The 20,414-nt window shown below is 37.6% G+C and overlaps 1 protein-coding gene across 1 annotated transcript in view; it reads right to left on the bottom strand.

The window, feature by feature from the left end:
- Positions 1 to 5,875: 5,875 nt before the first annotated feature.
- Positions 5,876 to 20,414, bottom strand: part of ZNF568 (zinc finger protein 568) — a 39,042-nt gene continuing 24,503 nt past the window's right edge. The window contains exons 4-6 of the mRNA XM_082677644.1: positions 12,779 to 12,905; positions 12,412 to 12,507; positions 5,876 to 8,607 (exon numbers count right to left, since the gene is read on the bottom strand). Of these exons, the coding sequence (XP_082533770.1) occupies positions 7,025 to 8,607; positions 12,412 to 12,507; positions 12,779 to 12,905 (1,806 nt within the window). The 3' untranslated portion in view covers positions 5,876 to 7,024. The remainder of the gene's footprint in view (positions 8,608 to 12,411; positions 12,508 to 12,778; positions 12,906 to 20,414) is intronic.

Here is a 20,414-nt window from a genome sequence, read left to right as displayed (position 1 = left end):
ATGAACACTTCTGTCTGCACAAAAACCTGCACACGGATGTTTACAGCAGCTTTATCCATACATGCCTAGCCTGGAAGCAACCAAGATGTCCTTCAGCAGGTGAATGAATAAACTGTGGCATATCCAGACAATTCAGTGCTGAAAAGAAATAAGCTATTAAGCCATGAAAAGACATGGAGGAACTTTAAATGCATATTATTAAGTAAAAGAAACCAATCTGAAAAGGCTACATACTATATGATTCCAACTATATGAAAAAGGCAAGACTATGCAGACAAAAAGATCAGTGGTTGCCAAGGGTTGGGGTGAGGGAGGAATGAATAGCAGAAAGGATTTTAAGGGCAGTGAGAATATTCTGTATGATACTATAATGGTGGATATATGTGGATACATTTGTCCAAACCCATAGAATGTACAACACCAAGAGTGAACCCTGATGTTAACTATGAACTTTGGGTGATTATGATGTGTCAAAGTAGGTCCATCAAATGTAACAAATGTACCACTCTGGTGGGGGATGTTAGTAATGGGGTGGCTAGGCATGTGTGGGGGCAGGGGGCATATGGGAAATCACTGTACCTTCCCCTCAGTTTTCCTGTTAACTGAAAACTTCCCTTAAAAAAAATCTTTAGGGCTTCCCTGGTGGCGCAGTGGTTGAGAGTCCACCTGCCAATGCAGGGGACACGGGTTCATGCCCTGGTCCAGGAAGATCCCACATGCCACGGAGCGGCTGGGCCCGTGACCCATGGCCACTGAGCCTGCGCGTCCGGAGCCTGTACTCCAAAATGGGAGAGGCCACAACAGTGAGAGGCCCGCGTACCACAAAAAAAAAAAAAAAAAAAAAAAAAAAAAATCTTAAAAAAATAATAGTAATAATTGTTGGTTCCCAGAGTTCAGAAGCGGGGGGAAGTCATTGACTTTCAGTTTGTTCAGGTTTTTTTCTTCCTTGTTGTAAGGATGGGAGCAATGACTTCCAAGCTCCTTAAATGTCAGAGCTGAAACCAGAAATCCTGAATTTTTTAATTAGTATGAAAACTTTAATTTCCAAAAGAGTCATATATTTCACATCATTACCATTCACTTACTTGCATAATCATCAGCTGGATGTTATGTCTTTGTAATTTCCCAGCTGGCTCTGCAGCTATTTCTGTTCTTGTTACTAAGTGCTAGCCAGTAAAATGTGAAGGAAAGTAATGTCTCCAACTTTAGATACCTGTCCTTAGAGTAAACTGATGTGCCTCTCTGCTCCCTTTTCCACTTGGTTCCTTGGGATGTGAATATGACAGTGTGCCATCTTGGGCTGTGTGAATAAGGTCACCACCCTAGGAGTGTTGGAAAACAAGGAAGAGAAGTCGTACCAGTTCTGTACTACCTAACTTCAGACTACTGAAGTAAGGATAAAAAAAATCAGTTTTTAATTTTATTTTAAGGCACTGTTATTTGAGGTCTCTTACATTCTAAATCTGTATCTCAAAACATTAGCTTTAACAATAAAGGGACCTAAAATACTTTAAATCAAACCCACACCAATCCTGTGAATCATATGCCAGTGTTTTCCAGTAATTTCACTGTCGTTTTTAATGCCATAAGTCAATTCTGCTATTCTGTTCCACTGTCAATATTTGTTCTATTTATTCACATTTTAACATTTTCTTTGCCCACTATTCTTGTTTCTCAAATCCTCTATCTAGGACCACTTATATATTTAAATAGCATGCCAACACCTCTCCTCAGTTCCCCTCCCTTCACAACTTTTTAGTTCATTAACAAAGAGTTTTTGAAGAAACCAGGGCAGATGTCAAAACAGCAGTTCTTAAAGAGTGGTTGGAGAATCCCTAGGGGTCCCTTAGGTCAAAATATTTCCATAGTAATTCCAAGACTTTATTTTCCTTTTTCACTTTCATTCTCTCATGAGTGTAGAGTCTCCCAGTCTATATAACATGTGACATTGCTACAGAATGAATGCAGATAGGAGAAACCAGCTGTTTTCCATTAAATTATTAAAGGTATCTAAAAAATTATATAATAATGCCACTCTCATTATTTTTGTTTTGGAAAATAATTACTATTCATAAAATGTTATCATGTTAACATGTGATGAGTTTATTCATTTTTAAATGAATTTAAAATTTTTATTTCAGTTTGAGACTTGCTGTTGTAAAATGTCTGCCTATCTTAAGTCAGGTTGCCTGGGAAACAGAATCTGAGAGGAAGCAGATTGGGTGGAAGGTTAAGTTGATCTGTGATAGGGTTGCAATCTGTTGGGGAGCTCTAGGACTGGATTGACTCTTTGGACTTGCTGTAAATTGCCCTTGGGGAGGCAGTGTTAACCGTGCACGACCCAGCTCTCTTTGTGCAAGAGCAACTCCTATAGAAGAATTTAGCTGTGAGTTGCCAGCAGTCAAGATCCTCAGCAGCTGGCAGTACAATGAGGGGGGAATCTTGACAAGTCTAAGGCATAACTTACATTCTAGAGTTTCCTTAGTGATTGGGCTGAAACGACCCATGGCAGGACTACAGCTGAGATCACACCCTTAACTTCCACTTTACTGTCCTGCTTCTTCATGCCCTTACCATTCTTACTGGGAGAACTTCCTTAATAAACCACTTGCATAGGAATCCTCATCTTAAGGTCTGCTTCTGGCAGATACAAGGTAAAAGAATGTCCACAATAGAACTCGATTCCATCCTCCAATCTTTACCCCAAAATGTTTCTCCCTAGTCTGCTGCATTTTTAGCAAATGGTGACCATCCAGCTGTTGCTCTCCACAAAAATGTAAGAGCTATCCTTTATCTCTCTTTTCCTCATCTTTCATATCAGCAAACTTCAAATCAAGTCTGAAACCTAGAATGGAAATTCTCCAGGCAGCAGTTCACATGCGTCCAAGTGGAGAGGGATTTATCATAATTTGATTAATGATTTTTTTTCAGATGTTATCTCAGTCACTTAGACTTTATTTCTATTCCTTAGGACAGGGAAAAACTTAGAGACCAGATCACTTTCTTGTTGACATATAGTCAGCAGAACAGCCTTCCTAGACTTGAGATTCAGGTTTACTCTCAGGCACTTTATCTCACCCAATAAGCACAGCCACTCTTAGTGGGAGAGGCTAAAAGAGGCCCCTAAGGTAGTCCTTATGGACTGCAGGTGAAATTTTAAAATTTTCTGTTGACTCCAAAGCTATGTAAAGGGGCAGAAGATTTAAATGAGATATGAGCCAAATAAAGAAACATGAAGAATTGGGAATTCCCTGGCAGTCCAGTGGTTAGGACTCTGTGCTTTCACTGCCGGGGAACTAAGATCTCACAAGCTGCATGATGCAGCAAAAAACGAACAAAAATGAAAATAAAAAACATGAAGGAGAAAATCAGGAGACTTCCCTGGTGGCACAGTGGTTAAGAATGCACCTGCCAATGCAGGGGACACAGGTTCAAGCCCAGGTCCGGGAAGATCCCACATGCTGTGGAGCAACTAAGCCTGTGTGCCACAACTACTGAGCCTGTACTCTAGAGCCTGCGAGCCACAACTACTGAGCCCATGTGCCACAACTACTGAAGCCCGTGCGCCTAGAGCCCATGCTCTGCAGCAAGAGAATCACCACAATAAGAAGCCTGTGCACTGCAATGAAGAGTAGCCCCTGCTTGCCCCAACTAGAGAAAGCTGGCACGCAGCAACAAAAACCCAACGCAGCCAAAAATAAAAATTAATTAATTAATTATTTTTAAAAAGAAGAAAATCAGAGTGAAAAATGACAGTTTAGACCAAAAAAAAAAGTTTTGCAACTAAAAATATACAGATCTTGTTATGTATATAACACATGAACTTTGAAAACTATTTTTTTAAAAAAAGAAGTCTACAAAAAAGTGTGCTGGCAAAATTGGACTTAGCACAAAATCTATGAAAGAAGAGATTATGAAATTACAACACTCATTTAGATACTTAAGTTTTGGTAAATGGATTTCATAAAAATCAGCACCTGCTAATTACAATTATAAGTCACTGTCAGTCTTCAGAAATAGCTAATAAAAGTAAAATTGACATTACTCATGCTTGTACTTCATAAATTTAGTTTGAGAAAGATTTAGTTTTGTGAAATCAGCTTTAAAATAAATGTGGCTGACATTCAAACATTCAAAGCTAAAGATTCCTTTTGAACGACATCGCCAATCCTAATCATGTTTTTAAAAAGGCACTAATGGTTTTCTGCATGTCAAGTAATATTGTAGAGGTGGTATAATTAAAAAAAAAAATTACCTGAAGGGGTGATTCACGTATTGTTACAGAGAATGAGATCCTTTGAGCGAAACTCTTATTACTGCTCAGGGTCTTAGACCACCACTGCTTCCAACCAAAACTAGATAGGTACATAAAACAAGGGTTGTAGAAGAGTGAAGCAATTTTACATAATTGCTTATGGCCACCTCAAGAAAATAAAAGTCTTTCTTGGGACTGGTGGTCCAGTGGTTAAGAATCTGCCTTCCAATGCAGGGGACGTGGGTTCGGTTCAATCCCTTGTCGGGGAACTAAGATCCCACAAGGCGCGCACCGCAACTACTAAGCACGCACCCTAGAGCCTGTGTGCCACAACTAGAGCCCCCACGTGCCACAACTAGAGAGCCCATGTGCTCTGGAGCCTGCTCACTGCAACAAAAGATCCCACATGCCTCAATGAAGATCCTGTGTGTCGCAACTAAGACCCGATGCAGCCAAGTAAATAAATAAATAAATAAATATTTAAAAATGGCCTATAAAAGGCTTTCTTGTTTCAAAATATTGTAATAATTAACAATGATATTAATGCCTATGCTGGTTGTATGGAAACTTACAGTGCAAGACTAATATTGTAGAGTTAATTTCTCAGGAAAATCTTTTTTTCTCCACAATAACTCTAAGCATATTACTAACTTATTAGCTATGAATCCAACAAGTCAGTTGCCAAATAATGCAAGACACATTGAAAGAATAGGGATCATTAGACCTTGATGACGCCCTAAAATAGTAAAGAACCACATCTTGCACACCTAGAACAAACAAAACATTGTAATCAGATTTGGCTGTGATAAAAAATTAAATTAAAAAACGAACAAGAAGTAATGAGACATAATCTTAAGGGGCTTTTCCTGGCACTTTCCGTCCTAATTTATAACTTACAGCACAACTTCCATTATGGCTCTGTTGCCCTAGTAACCAGATTTGGTAAGGAGAAATGCTGCCGCCTTCTGGCCGTTTCACACAACAGCAGCTTTAAACCCAGCGCTAATGGTCACTTAATATTCAAAATAATTGCAGGCCTGTAAATGACACCTGCCATCAAAAAAAAATCCTGGGATCGTAAATCGACCAGAAAATTCAAAAGACGTCAGCAAGACACATTAAAAGAGTAGGTATCATTAGACCTTGATGATGCCCTAAAATAGTAAATAAAATCACATTTGATTTGTCACACTGCTCTCTGATTTTCAAATTTTTAATAAATAATTATATACTTCCTTGAATCTAAGATATACTTGGTTGAAAACTGAGTTCTAAATTCAGAATGTGAAAATGTGGGGGGGGAAGCATCATGGGATTGATAAAGCACGTTAATTTCATGTTATATAGTAAACAGAACTATCACTTTTAATTACTACTTTTCTGGAAATATTTTTCAAAAAATAGTTCAGCACCTGATAGGGCATATGAATCCATTGTAACATTTTATTCTCTGGGTATAGGCTTCCCCTAGCCCATAAATCCTGAGAAATAAGTACAAAAACACTATTAAGATAAGACATCCATATCACCATTGTGTATCATTAACTTTTAAGATTTATTTTATATGCTACTCATCTTTTTTTAAGGCATAAAAATTACAAGTAAAGCTAAAAGCCCCCTTTGACCAACACCCTCAATCCTAATCTCCTGCCAGAGACAACACTATCAATAATTTGGTATGTGTCCTTTTTAATCCATTTAAAATAGTTTTACATACATATTTCAATAATAAAAACAATTCTATTCTTTGTGAATGATTTCACTCCAATTTACATGAATGTTATTATATGGTATGTTTCATCTGGATCTTGATTTTTTTTTTCACTCAACATTATTTTAGATAACAACCATGTTACACAATACAGACCAAGCTCATTTCTTTTAACTGCTGTATACCATTCCATTATTTGAATATGTCACATTTTATTCATCCATTATCCCTTCAATATATATGTTGTTTTCAATTCAGATATATATATATATATATTTTTTATTCATATTTATGAATTTCTTTAGGATGTATATCCAGAAGTGGAATGGCAGGGTCCTTTTAAAAAATATTTCCCTGCCTCAAAGTCATAGACAATATCCTGTTATTTCCTTTCAAGAAGTTCAGAGTTTGGCTTTTCACATTTCAGTGTTCAAATCCTTTAGAATTCTTTTTCTTTATATGTTGTAAGGTTGTATGTAATTTTATTTTCCCCAATATGGAGATTCAAATACTCCCAACTGTATTTATTGACTAGGTCGTCATTCTTCTACTGATTCACGATGTCATGTCTAATATATATATAACAAGTTTGCATATATTCATTCATTTACTTCTAGGCATTCTATTCTGTAAATCCTTTTTACTTATCCATTAATGTTCTAATACCACACACTATTATATGACCATAACTTCATAATACGTGTAGTATATGGTAGAAGGTGTGTCGTCTCTGTTCTTATTCAATATTGTCTCAGCAATCCATAGACTTTTATTTCATATGGATTTTAGAATCATTTGGTAAAGACCCTAGAAAATTCTTGTTAGATGTTTGGAACTATATTAGGTCCATAGATTAATTTGGGGAGAAAAGACATTTTATGATATTGGGTTTTTCCATCTACATCCATCGTATTTCTCTCCATTTACTCAAGTCTTTTGCCCTTCAACAAAGCTTTACAATTTTTTCATAAAGATCTTTTTCATTTTTTGAGACTATGCCAAGATATTTTAAAGTTAAGTAAAGCATGGATTGAATTTAAGAGAAGGCCTTTATTCATTTAGTACACTCGGCGTTTCTCACCTGTATGACCTCTCTTATGTATAGAAAGGGATGCTCTTTGAGAGAATGCTTTCCCGCATTCATTACATTCAAAAGGTTTCTCACCGGTGTGAATTCTCATATGTATTATAAGTAATGAGCATTGAGAGAAGGCTTTTCCACATTTATTACATTCATACGGTTTCTCCCCTGTATGACTTCTAACGTGAAGAGTAAGGGATGAGATTCGAGAGAAGGCTTTACCGCATTCATTACATTTAAATGGTTTCTCTCCAGTATGAATTTTTTCATGTTCAAGGAGATTTTGTCTCTGACTGAAAGCTTTTCCACATTGATTACAATGATAGGGTTTCTCGCCAGTATGAATTTTCTCATGTTCAGTGAGATTTGATTTCTGACTAAAGGCTTTCCCACATACTGTACATGCATAGGGTTTTTCACCAGTATGAATTCTCTGGTGTCGGATGAGGTTTGACATCTGAATAAAAGCTTTCCCACATTCATTACATTCATAAGGTTTCTCTCCAGTATGAATTTTTTGATGTGTAATGAGATTTTCTTTCCGGCTGAAGGCTTTTCCACATTCATTACATTCATAGGGTTTCTCAGCTGTATGATTTCTCATATGTACAGTAAGGGATGAACTTTGAGAGAAGGCTTTCCCACATTCACTGCATACATAGGGTTTCTCCCCTGTATGACTTCTCATATGTATAATAAATACTGAGCATTGAGAGAAGGCTTTTCCACATTTATTACATTTATAGGGTTTCTCCCCTGTGTGACTTCTCATATGCAGATTAACAGATGACATTCGAGAAAAAGCTCTACCACATTCATTACATGCATAAGGTTTCTCGCCAGTATGAATTTTCTCATGCTCAATAAGATTTTGCTTCTGGCTAAAGGCTTTTCCACATTCCTTACATTCATAGGGTTTTTCTCCAGTATGAATTCTCTCATGTTCAATGAGATTTGATTTCTGACTGAAGGCCTTCCAACAATCCTTACATGCATAAGGTTTTTCTCCAGTATGAATTCTCTGGTGTCTAATAAGGTTTGACATTTGAATGAAAGCTTTTCCACATTCATTACACTTATATGGTTTTTCCCCAGTATGAATTTTTTGATGTGTAATAAGATTTTCCTTCCTACTGAAAGCTTTTCCACATTCCTTACATTCATACAGTTTCTCTCCAGCATGAATCCTCTCATGTCTGATGAGGTCAAATTTATGATTAAAGTCTTGTCCACACTGATTACACTTAAAGGGGGATACAACATGTGATGAGCAATGGTAAAATGGTTTCCCATACTTATTACACTCATAATTTTCCTCTCTTATACAGCCTTTCTCATAACTAAGTAAGTCTAAATTATGTTCAAAACCCTTATCAAATGAGTCATATTCATAGAAGTTTTGTCTTGAAGTAACAATGTCTGAGCCCAGAGGAAATACTTTTGCAACTTTTTTACATTCAATGACATTTTCCTTAATTAGAGTTTTCTTGGAGATGGATGTGACTTTCCTCACAAGTGTTTCCTGCTGCTCCTTGATCTGTTCATCATCTTCCCAAACTTCTAAAATGGAGGACCAAAAATTATAACTTTTGAATTTTTCTCCTACTGCATTATTGATAACATTTCAGAAATTTGTCAAAGTGGGGTTGATCTTTGATATTGGCTCTAGTCTCCCAATATGAAAGAAATCCAAAGTGCAAATGTCCCTAGTTTCTAAGATTTGAGAAGTTAACTCCTATAGATAATATTATGGAGAGAAAACTGCCATTAATAGGCCCAAGCTGCTCTGATTGATTTAAAAAACATACAATGCAGATATCAGTAAAATGAATAGAATAATTAAGATGAAAGGGCAAACACATAAATGACTGGATAGCAAGTCAAATGACTAGAGGATAAAATTAACACTTGTGGTTAAACAAAACAGATCGAATGTATATGTTTATTTCTCCCACTTCTTAAAATTCCATTGAAATGACAGTAAAAAATAAAGATTTAAACCCATAAGAACAAAGGAAATAGGAGTAAAAATAAGGGTAAACAAGACATTTCAACAAAATACTGGAAGGCAAAAGGGTAAGAAAACTGTCAACTGATAGCTTAGCTAAGAAATTCAAGTTTTGAGCTATGAAGATGCAAACGTCCAACAACAAAGTGATTTGACAACAAAACACTAGAAAAGCTCAAAACTTGGAGGATTTAGGTACTTAAAAGGCAGGGATAAGAGTGGGGCTTTAAAAACAGAGGATTAATTTAAAGCCTGGAGTTATATACTGATTTGAAGGCATGAATACATCTATATCATGAAGGTACATAAAGGAAAAAGGAGTCTATATGTAATTTAGAACTATTTTGGAATGCTCAGTAAGGGCTGGAGAAAAGGAGTCATGTAAAACACAGTTCACAGGAATAAGAAAAAATAAACAGGAACTGAGGAGAAATCAGAATCCTTTAGAGAAAAGAAGACATTTCCAGGAAGGGTGATCCACAGGATCAAATATAGAAGAGGAATTCCTGTTTCAATATGGTGGAATTAAACACCTCTGTGTCCTCTCCTCTCTGCAAACATGAAGAAGAAACAAAAAAGAAAATATATCCTCAATAAAACTAAAAGACAGCTAAACTCCAATTCCAGAGTATAAGGAAAGACCAGAGGGTACACTGAACCAGGTAGGGAAGAAATCCAGACACTGGCTGTTCTTTCTTATCTTAGACAGAAAGCATGGTGAACAGAGTTCTCCAAAACAGATGGAACACCCTGTGGACAGAATGAATGAGTCATTTTTTACAACAGTGGAATCCAGATGTGTTAAGACTACATGGTGGCAGGAACATAATGGTCTTCTTCTGGCCCTGTCAAATGGTAGGGAAGGCAGAGCTATACAAGGAGATGCAAATAGCCATTATTCTTGTATAAGCAGGATGCTGGCATAGGAGGGTAGAAGAGATACTGAGTGCTAGAGGAAGCATGCAATTAATCATCTCTGATTCAGAAGTAAAGGGCAAACCAACTCTTAACACCAAAACTTGTATGACAGAGGAAGTCAACAGAGCAACAGAGGCTTCCTACTAGCTCAAGAGTATTTTTCTAGACAATCTCCAGCACTCTCCTTCTGTAAATAGTGGGTCCAGCAGGAAATAACCTTATTCAAAGATGAGGAATGGGGCTTCCCTGGTGGCACAGTGGTTGAGAGTCTGCCTGCCGATGCAGGGTACACGGGTTCGTGCCCCAGTCTGGGAAGATCCCACATGCCGCGGAGCGGCTGGGCCCATGAGCCATGGCCGCTGAGTCTGCGCATCCGGAGCCTGTGCTCCGCAATGGGAGAGGCCACAATAGCGAGAGGCCCGCGTACCGCGAAAAAAAAAAAAAAAAAAAAGATGAGGAATGTAGTTATAAAAGGAACCAGTATTCAGATCTATACCACACTACAAGAATCAAAAAACATGAATATACAAGCTTACAGGAAAAACTGATACTGACTGATCAATAAGCCTCATAAAGTTCTAAAGCTTTCAAGAAAAACAAACCTATGGGCATCTAGGCAAATAAATCAAGTCACCTATGAGGGAAAACAATCAGGCTTCAGATTTCTCCAAGCAAAAATTCAAAGCCAAGAGGCAGCAGAGGACTATCTAAAGTCTTCAGGGAACTGTCTACAAAACCTCTAGGAAAGACAGTATGGCTCAAGAATTATATACACAGCCAACTATCAACTAAATATAAAGGTTTTTAAAAAAAGATATTTGCTTGTTTGCAAAACCTCAGGGACTCCAGTTCCCACTAAATTATAAGCTCCATAAGCCCATGCCCAGAATAGTATTTTATCTATATTGTTATGACTATAAATGTGGTTTCCTTTTCCTTATATCTTCTACTTGGTTGTTGAAGTATACATGAAAACTACTGATTTTTATTTGTTAATTTGATACCCTACCATATCACTGGATTCTCTTACTATTTGTTGCAGTTGATTCTTTTGTGTTTTAAGGGATATAATCTTATCATCTATAAATAAAGATGGTTTTACAGGGCCCTTTCCAATTCTTCTAGTACTGATTTTTTTCTCTTGTCTGTTACTTAGGTATAAACTTAGTAAGAAATTTACAAAAGGTATAAAGGAAACCTTGGATTTCTGAAGGACATAAAAATAGATAGATCTGAACAAAGACAGAGAACACGTTCTTGGATAGAAAACCTCGACGTTATAAAGATGTCAGCACTCCGAAAGTTAATTTATGCTTCTAACACATTCCCACCAAAAAATTCAACACGTTTTTCTCTGGAAAGAGATAGTTGAATGTAAAATTCTTATGGTGAAATAAACAATCAAGAATAGACAGCACAGGGCCTCTGTGGTGGCACAGTGGTTAAGAATCCGCCTGCCGATGCAGGGGACACTGGTTCGAGCCCTGGTCTGGGAAGATCCCACATGCTGCAGAGCAACTAAGCCCATGCACCACAACTACTGAGCCTGTGCTCTAGAGCCCACGAGCCACAACTACTGAGACTGTGTGCCACGACCACTGAAGCCCATGCACCTAGAGCCCGTGCTCTGCAACAAGAAGCAACCGCAATGAGAAGCCTGTGCACCATAATGAAGAGTAGCCCCTGCTCGCTGCAACTAGAGAAAGCCCACGTGCAGCAACAAAGACCCAATGCAGACACAAATAAGTAAATAAAATTAACAAAACAAAAAAAGAATAGCCAGCACAACTCTAAAAAAAAAGTGTACTCAACTGGGAAAAGAAAGGGACTGAGTGTCAAGGGTAAGAGACACTCACTTTTAAATGTTATCTTTTGGACTGTTTATATTTTTTAACTAAGTGCGCATACATTATATTTCAAAAAAATTAAAGGAATGAAAGGTGTAAATAAGCAGGAAGGAGGTAACAGTTTGTAAGCCAGAAACTTTTAAACCTATGTGGGATTGTGAGAGTTGTGAAGTACAATGGAAAGTGTGAGTATTGTTACAAAACAAATCTGAGGCTTTTCAAAATAGAAAGAAAAGGAATCTAACTCTGAAACAAATGTGTTTTTAAAATACTATAGATCCACCAAATACTGAGTACATAAGAAAAAACCCTATGAACACAAAGCAAAGAGAGAGCTTAAGGATCATAGAGAGGGACACTAATCCTGAAAGTAACGCTGTAAATGAACTAGGGAAGTTTTGGTATCTAAAATTTGAAAAAAGGAAGATAGCTCCAATACAGTATTTGGAAGTGTCACCATAATCCAAGGCATTCATACCTTTTGTCACTGTAGAAGACTTAAGCAAATCTTGGAAAATGTGAAATGGTATCAACCCCCTGAACAACTGTCATGTGTCTTTCTCATTCAGACCTGCATTTTCACTTATTCACCTGGACAGGGCCTCCCAAGCATTTCTTCTTCTATCACCCATGGTTCCTCTTCCTGCTCCAACTTGAAGATCACATCTGGTTTGGTGACTTCGCAGCCTATTATGAAAGACAACAAAGGACTTGGATATTAATGCTGGAGACAACCATCCAGACCTTGGGTTGAGTCCTGGGGACTTGAGGGCCTATGAAAGATGAGGATGGAGGAACTTCCACAGTGAGACAAAGTAATTAGCCTTTACCCTAAAGACAAGCACATACAATGAAATGAAGAAAGGGAAGGCTAGTTAAAGACATCTGGCAAGTTGAAGTCGTCACAGATTTCAAAGATAGAAAAGAATTCTGTGTAAAATTGCAAAGTTACCCTTACCCACTGTGACTAGGTTGCTATAGTTCTCCAGCATCACATCACGGTACAAGTCCCTCTGAGCAGGTTTCATTTGCTGCCATTCCTCCTGGGTGAGGTCCACAGCCACATCCTTAAATGTTACTGTTCCCTGTAAAAAGACAATTTGAAGTCATCAGAACTAAACACTGTGGTCAAAACATCTAAGAACCCATTTAGCTGATCAGATACCATATATCAGGCTTGCATATTTATGTAATTTTGTATTTATACTATATGGAAAAAATATACCGTAATAGAAATATCCTGTAGAAGTATGTTAATTACTGAATCAGCAAACTGATGAATTCATTATCTATTATTCAGGAAGCTGGAAACAGTGGTCACTGATTTATACTAGGCTGTGACAGAGATGACATAGACATGATTCATACGTAACTGGCTCAGAACCTGTCCAAGCAATTATGTAATCTAGTAAGAAAGAGGACTTCAAAATAGTGGGGAAGGAGGAGAAATAAAGCTGGAGGAAGGAGGAGAGGTATGAAAATTTGAACATGCAAAATTTGATATTTCTAGGACTTCCAGATGGAAATGTCCACTATGCAGCTGGAGGTATGAAGAAAGGAGATGAGAATTTGTTAGCCATCAACTGAAAATTGGGAGCTGAATCCATGGCAGAAGGATATGAGTGGTTGTAAAGAACATATATGGTAGATTGGTTCAAGATGGTGGAGTAGAAGGACGTGTGCTCACTCCCTCTTGCAAGAGCGCCGGAATCACAACTAACTGCTGAAAATCATTGACAGGAAGACACTGGAACTCACCAAAAAAGATGCCCCACATCTAAAGACAAAGGAGAAGCTGCAATGAAATGGTAGGAGGGGTGCAATCACAATAAAATCAAATCCTGTAACCGCTGGGTGGGTGACTCACAATTATACCATCCACTGGAGTGAGGGTTCTGAGCCCCATGTCATGATTGCCAACCTGGGGGTCTGGCAACAGGAGGGGGAATTCCCAGAGAGGCAGACTTTGAAGGCTGGCAGGATTTGATTGCAGGAAATAGACAGGACTGGGGGAAACAGAGACTCCACTCCTGGAGAGCACACACAAACCAGTGTGCACATCAGGACCCAGGGGGAAGGATCAGTGACCCCATAGGAGAACCAGACCTACCTGCTAGTGTTGGAGGGTCTCCTGCAGAGGCAGGGGGTGGCTGTGGCTCACCACGGGGACAAGGACACTGGCAGCAGAAGTTCTGGGAAGTACTCCTTGGCAGGAGCCCTCCCGGAGTCCACCATTAGCCCCACCAAAGAACATGTAGCCTCCAGTGCTGGGTCACCTCAGGCCAAACAACCAACAGGGAGGGAACTCAGCCCTACCTATCAGCAGACAAGTGGATTAAAGTTTTACTGAGCTCTGCCCACCAGAGCAACACCAGCTCTACCTACTACCAGTCTCTCCCATGAGGAAGCTTACACAAGCCTCTTATATAGACTCATCCACCAGAGGGCAGACAGCAGAAGCAAAAAGAACTACAATCCTGCAGCCTGTGGGAAAAAAACCACATTCACGGAAAGATAGACAAAATGAAAAGGTAGAGGACTATGTACCAGATGAAGGAACAAGATAAAACACCAGAAAAACAACTAAATGAAGTGGAGATAGGCAATCTTCCATTAAAAAGAATTCAGAATATTGATAATGAAGATGATCCAAAACCTCAGAAAAAGAATGGAGGCAAAAATGGAGAAGATGCAAGAAATGTTTAACAAAGACCTAGAAGAATTAAAGAACCAAAAAACAGAGATGAACAATACAATAACTGAAAAGAAAAATACACTAGAAGAAATGAATAGCAGAATAACGGAGGCAGAAGAATGGATAAGTGAACTGGAAGAGAGAATGGTGGAATTCACTGCTGCAGAGCAGAATAAAGAAAAAAGAATGAAATAGATTATTACTCAGCCATATAAAGGAACAAAATTGAGTTATCTGTAGTGAGGTGGATGGACCTAGAATCTGTCATACAGAGTGAAGTAAGTCAGAAAGAGAAAAACAAATACTGTATGCTAATGCATATATACGGAATTTTAAAGAGCAGTACTGATGAACCTAGTGGCAGGTCAGGAATAAAGATGCACATGTAGAGAATGGACTTGAGGGCATGGCAGAGAGGGAAAGCTGGGATGAAGTGTGAGAGTAGCATTGACATATATACACTACCAAATGTAAAACGGATGGCTAGAGAGAAGCAGCTGCATAGCACAAGGAGATCAGCTCAGTGCTTTGTGACGACCCAGAGGGATGGGATAGGGAGGGTGGAAGGGAGGCTCAAGAGGGTGGGGATATGGGGATATATGTATACATATAGCTGATTCACTTTGTTATACAGCAGAAACTAACACAACATTGTAAAGCATTTATACTCCAATAAAGATGTGAAGAAAAAAGAAAAAAATAATGAAAAGAAATGAAGACAGCTTAAGAGACCTCTGGGACAACATTAAACGCAAAAACATTCACATTAGAGGGGTCCCAGAAGGAAAAGAAAGAGAGAAAGGACCCAAGAATATATTTGAAGAGATTATAGATGAAAACATCCCTAACATGGGAAAGGAAATAGCCACCCAAGTCCAGGAAGTGCAGAGTCCCAGGCAGGAAAATGCAAGGAGAAACACACCAAGACACATAGTAATTAAATTGACAAAAATTAGAGACAAAGAAAAATTATTAAAAGCAACAAGGGAAAAATGACAAATAACATACAAGGGAATTACCATAAGGTTAACAGCTGATTTTTTAGCAGAAACTCTGCAAGGCAGAAGGCAGTGACATGATATATTAAAAGTGATAAAAGGGAAGAATCTACAACCAAGATTACTCTATCCAGCAAGGATCTCATTCAGATTCAATGGAGAAATCAAAAGCTTTACAGACAAGCAAAAGATAAGAGAATTCAGCACCACCAAACCAGCTCTACAACAAATGCTAAAGGAACTTCTCTAAGTGGAAATCACAAGAGAAGAAAAGGACCTACAGGGCTTCACTGGTGGTGCAGTGGTTGAGAGTCCGCCTGCCTATGCAGGGGACACAGGTTCGTGCCCCAGTCTGGGAAGATCCCACATGCCGTGGAGCGGCTAGGCCCGTGAGCCATGGCCACTGAGCCTGCATGTCTGGAGCCTGTGCTCCTCAACGGGAGAGGCCACAACAATGAGAGGCCTGCGCATGGCAAAAAAAAAAAAAAAAAAAAAGACCTACAAAAACAAATGCATAACAATTAAGAAAATGGTAATAGGAACAAAGATATCAATAATTACACTAAACGTAAATGAATTAAATGCTCCAACCAAAAGACATGGGCTTGCTGAATGGATACAAAAACAAGACCCATATATATGCTGTCTACAAGAGACCCACTTCAGACCTAGGGACACATAGAGACTGAAAGTGAGGGGATGGAAAAAGATATTCCATGCAAATAGGAATCAGAAGAAAGCTGGAGTAGCAATACTCATATCAGATAAATAGACTTTAAAATAAAGGATGTTACAAGAGACAAGGAAGGACATTACATAATGATCAAGGGAGCAATCCAAGAAGAAGACATAACAATTATAAATATATATGCACCCAACATAGGAGCACCTAAATACATAAGGCAAATGCTAACAGCCATAAAAGAGGAAATCAACAGTGACACAATAATAGTGGGGGACTTTAACTCTCACTTACACCAATGGACAGATCATCCAGACAGAAAATTCATAAGGAAACACAAGCTTTAAGTGACATAATAGACCAGATAGATTTAATTCATATTTATAGGACATTCCATTCAAAAGCTGCAGATTACACTTTCTTCTCAAGTGCACATGGAACATTCTACAGGATAGATCACATCTTAGGTCACAAATCAAGCCTCGGTATATTTAAGAAAATTGATATCACATCAAGCATCTTTTCTGACCACAACACTATGAAATTAGAAATAAATTACAAGGAAAAAAGGAAAAAACACAAACACATGAAAGGTAAACAATACGTTACTAAGTAACCAAGAGATTACTGAAAAAATCAAAGATGAAATTAACAAATAGCTAGAGACAAAATGACAACGAATACACGATGATCCAAAACTGATGGAATGCAGCAAAAGTAGTTCTAAGAGGGAAGTTTATAGCAATAGAATCCTACCTCAAGAAACAAAAAAAATCTCAAATAAACAATCTAACCTTACACCTAAAAGAACAAGAGAAAGAAGAACAAACAAAACCCAAACTTAGACGAAGGAAAGAAATCATAAAGATCAGAGCAGAAATAAATGAAATAGAAACAAAACAATAGCAAAGCTCAATAAAACAAAAAGCTGGTTCATTGAAAAGATAAACAAAATTGATAAACCTTTAGCCAGACTCATCAAGAAAAAGAAAGAGCAGACTCAAATCAATAGAGTTAGAAATGAAAAAGGAGAAGTTACAATGGACACCACAGAAATACAAAGCATCATAAGAGACTACGACAAGCAACTCTGTGCCAATAAAATGGACAACATGAGCAATGGACAAATTCTTAGAAAGGTGTTACCTTCCAAGACTGAACCAGGAAGAAATAGAAAATATGAACAGACCAATCACCAGTAATGGAATTGAAACTGTGATTAAAAATCTCCCAACAAACAAAAGTGCAGGATCAGATGGCTTCACAGGTGAATTCTATCGAACATTCAGAGAAGAGCTAACACCCATCCTTCTCAAACTCTTCCAAAAAATTGCAGAGGAACACTCCCAAACTCATTCTATAAGGCCACCATCACCCAGATACCAAAACCAGACAAAGATACTCCAAAAATGAAAATTACAGACCAATATAACAGATGAAATTAGATGCAAAAATCCTCAACAAAATGATAGCAAACAGAATCCAACAGCACATTAAAAGGAAAATACACCATGACCAAGTGGGTTTTATCCCAGGGATGCAAGGATTCTTCAATATACACAAATCAATCAATGTGATACACCATATTAACAAATTGAAGAATAAAAACCATATGATCATTTCAACAGATGCAGGAAAAGTTTTTGACAAAATTCAACACCAATTTATGATAAAAACTGTCCAGAAAGTGGGCATAGAGGGAACCTATCTCAACATTATAAAGGCCATATACAACAAACCCACAGCAAACATCATTCTCAATGGTGAAAAACTGAAAGTATGTCCTCTAAGATCAGGAACAAGACAAGGATGTCCATTCTTGCCACTATTATTCAATATAGTTTTGGAAGTCTTAGCCATGGCGATCAGAGAAGAAAAAGAAATAAAAGGAATACAAATTGGAAAAGAAATAAAACTGTCACTATTTGCAGATGACATGATACTATGCATAGATAATCCTAAAGATGCCACCAGAACACTACTAGAGCTAATCAATGAATCTGGTAAAGTTGCTGCATACAAAATGAATGCACAGAAATGTCTTTCATTCATATATACTAACAACAAATGATCAGAAAGAGAAATTAAGGAAACAATCCCATTGCTACAAAAAGAATAAAATACCTGGAATAAACCTACCTAAGGAGGTAAAAAACCTGTACTCAGAAAACCATAAGACACTGATAAAAGAAATCAAAGATGACACAGATGGAGAAATATACCATGTTCCTGGATTGGAAGAATCAACATTGTGAAAATGACTATACTACCCAAAGCAATCTACAGATTCAATGCAATCCCTATCAAACTACCAATGGCATTTTTTACAAAACTAGAAAAAAAATCTTAAAATTTGTATGGAGACACAAAAGACCCGGAATAGCCAAAGCAATCTAGAGGGAAAAAAACAGAGCTGGAGAAATCAGACTCCCTGACTGCAGACTATACTACAAAGCTACAGTGATCAAGACAATATGGTACTGGCACAAAAACAGAAATATAGACCAATGGAACAGGATAGAAAGCCCAGAGATAAACCGATGCACCTATGGTCAACTAATCTATGACATAGGAGGCAATGATATTCAATGGAGAAAAGACAGCCTTTCAATAAGTGGTGCTGGGAAAACTGGACAGCTACATGTAAAAGAATGAAATTTGAACACTCCCTAAAACCATACACAAAAATAAAGTCAAAATGGATTAAAGACCTAAATGTAAACTGGACACTGTAAAACTCTCAGAGGAAAACATAGGAAGAACACGCTTTGGCATAAATCACAGCAAGATCTTTTTTGACCCACCTCCTAGAGTAATGGAAATGAAAACAAAAATAAACAAATGGGGCCTAATGAAACTTAAAAGCTTTTGCACAGTGAAGGAAACTGTAAACAAGACGAAAAGACAACCCTCAGAATGGGAGAAAATATTTGCAAATGAATCAATGGACACAGGACTAATCTCCAAAATATATAAACAGCTCATGCAGCTCAATATTAAAAAAACAAACAACCCAATCCAAAAATGGGCAGAAGACCTAAATAGACATTTCTCCAAAGAAAACACACAGATGGCCAAGAAACACATGAAAAGCTGCCAACATCACTAATTAAAGAAATGCAAATCAAAACTACAATGAGGTATCACCTCACACCAGTTAGAATGGGCATCATCAGAAAATCTACAAACAACAAATGCTGGAGAGGGTGTGGAGAATAGGGACCCTCTTGCACTGTTGGTGGGAATGTAAATTGATACAGCCACTATGGAGAAAGTATGGAGGTTCCTTAAAAAACTAAAAATAGAATTACCATATGATCCAGCAATCCCACTACTGAGCATATACCCAGAGAAAACCATAATTCAAAAAGACACATGCACCCCAATGTTCACTGCAGCACTATTTACAATAGCCAGATCATGGAAGCAACCTAAATGCCCATCGACAGATGAATGGATAAAGAAGATGTGGTACATATATATAATGGAATATTACTCAGCCATAAAAAGGAAGGAAACTGGGTTATTTGTTGAGATGTGGATGGATCTAGAGACTGTCATACAGAGTGAAGTAAGTCAGAAAGAGAAAACCAAATATCATATATTAACGCATATATGTGGAACCTAGAAAAATGGTACAGATGAACCTGTGTGCAAAGCTGGAATAGAGACACAGATGTAGAGAACAAACGTATGGACACCAAGGGGGGAAATTGGGGGCAGAGTTGTGTTGTTGTTGGTGGTGGGATTAATTGGGAGATTGGGATTGACATATATACATTAATATGCATAAAAGAGATAACTAATAAGAAACTGCTGTATTAAAAAAATAATAAAATAAAATTCAAAAAAAAAGAACATACATGGTAGGTAAAGGGCCAAGGTCAGAATCAACCATTAAGCATCAATGAAAGGGTCTTAGGTTTTTGTTTCTTGCTTATATTTACAGTCGTGGGATGAGAATCAAAACTATGAGAGTGGTGTGACAGAAACTAAAAAACAAATGATAAATTTTTAGAAAAGAATGTTACTTGATCACAGAAACCAACTCTTCCTCTCCATTTAAAAACTTCAGTATCCAAATAAGGAAAAATCTTTACCTGCAAAGGCTCTAAGAAAGAAATATATATCCCATATTTGGGAGAATATTCAAGAAACAGTATAAATAAGATAGAAAAATGGGAAATACAAATGGAAATTACCCAAAGCTGAATCACAA

Source organism: Grampus griseus, assembly GCF_964374135.1.
Source record: "Grampus griseus genome assembly, chromosome: 19".
Taxonomy (NCBI): Eukaryota; Metazoa; Chordata; class Mammalia; order Artiodactyla; family Delphinidae; genus Grampus; species Grampus griseus.
This window is presented reverse-complemented; position numbering and strand designations above follow the sequence as displayed.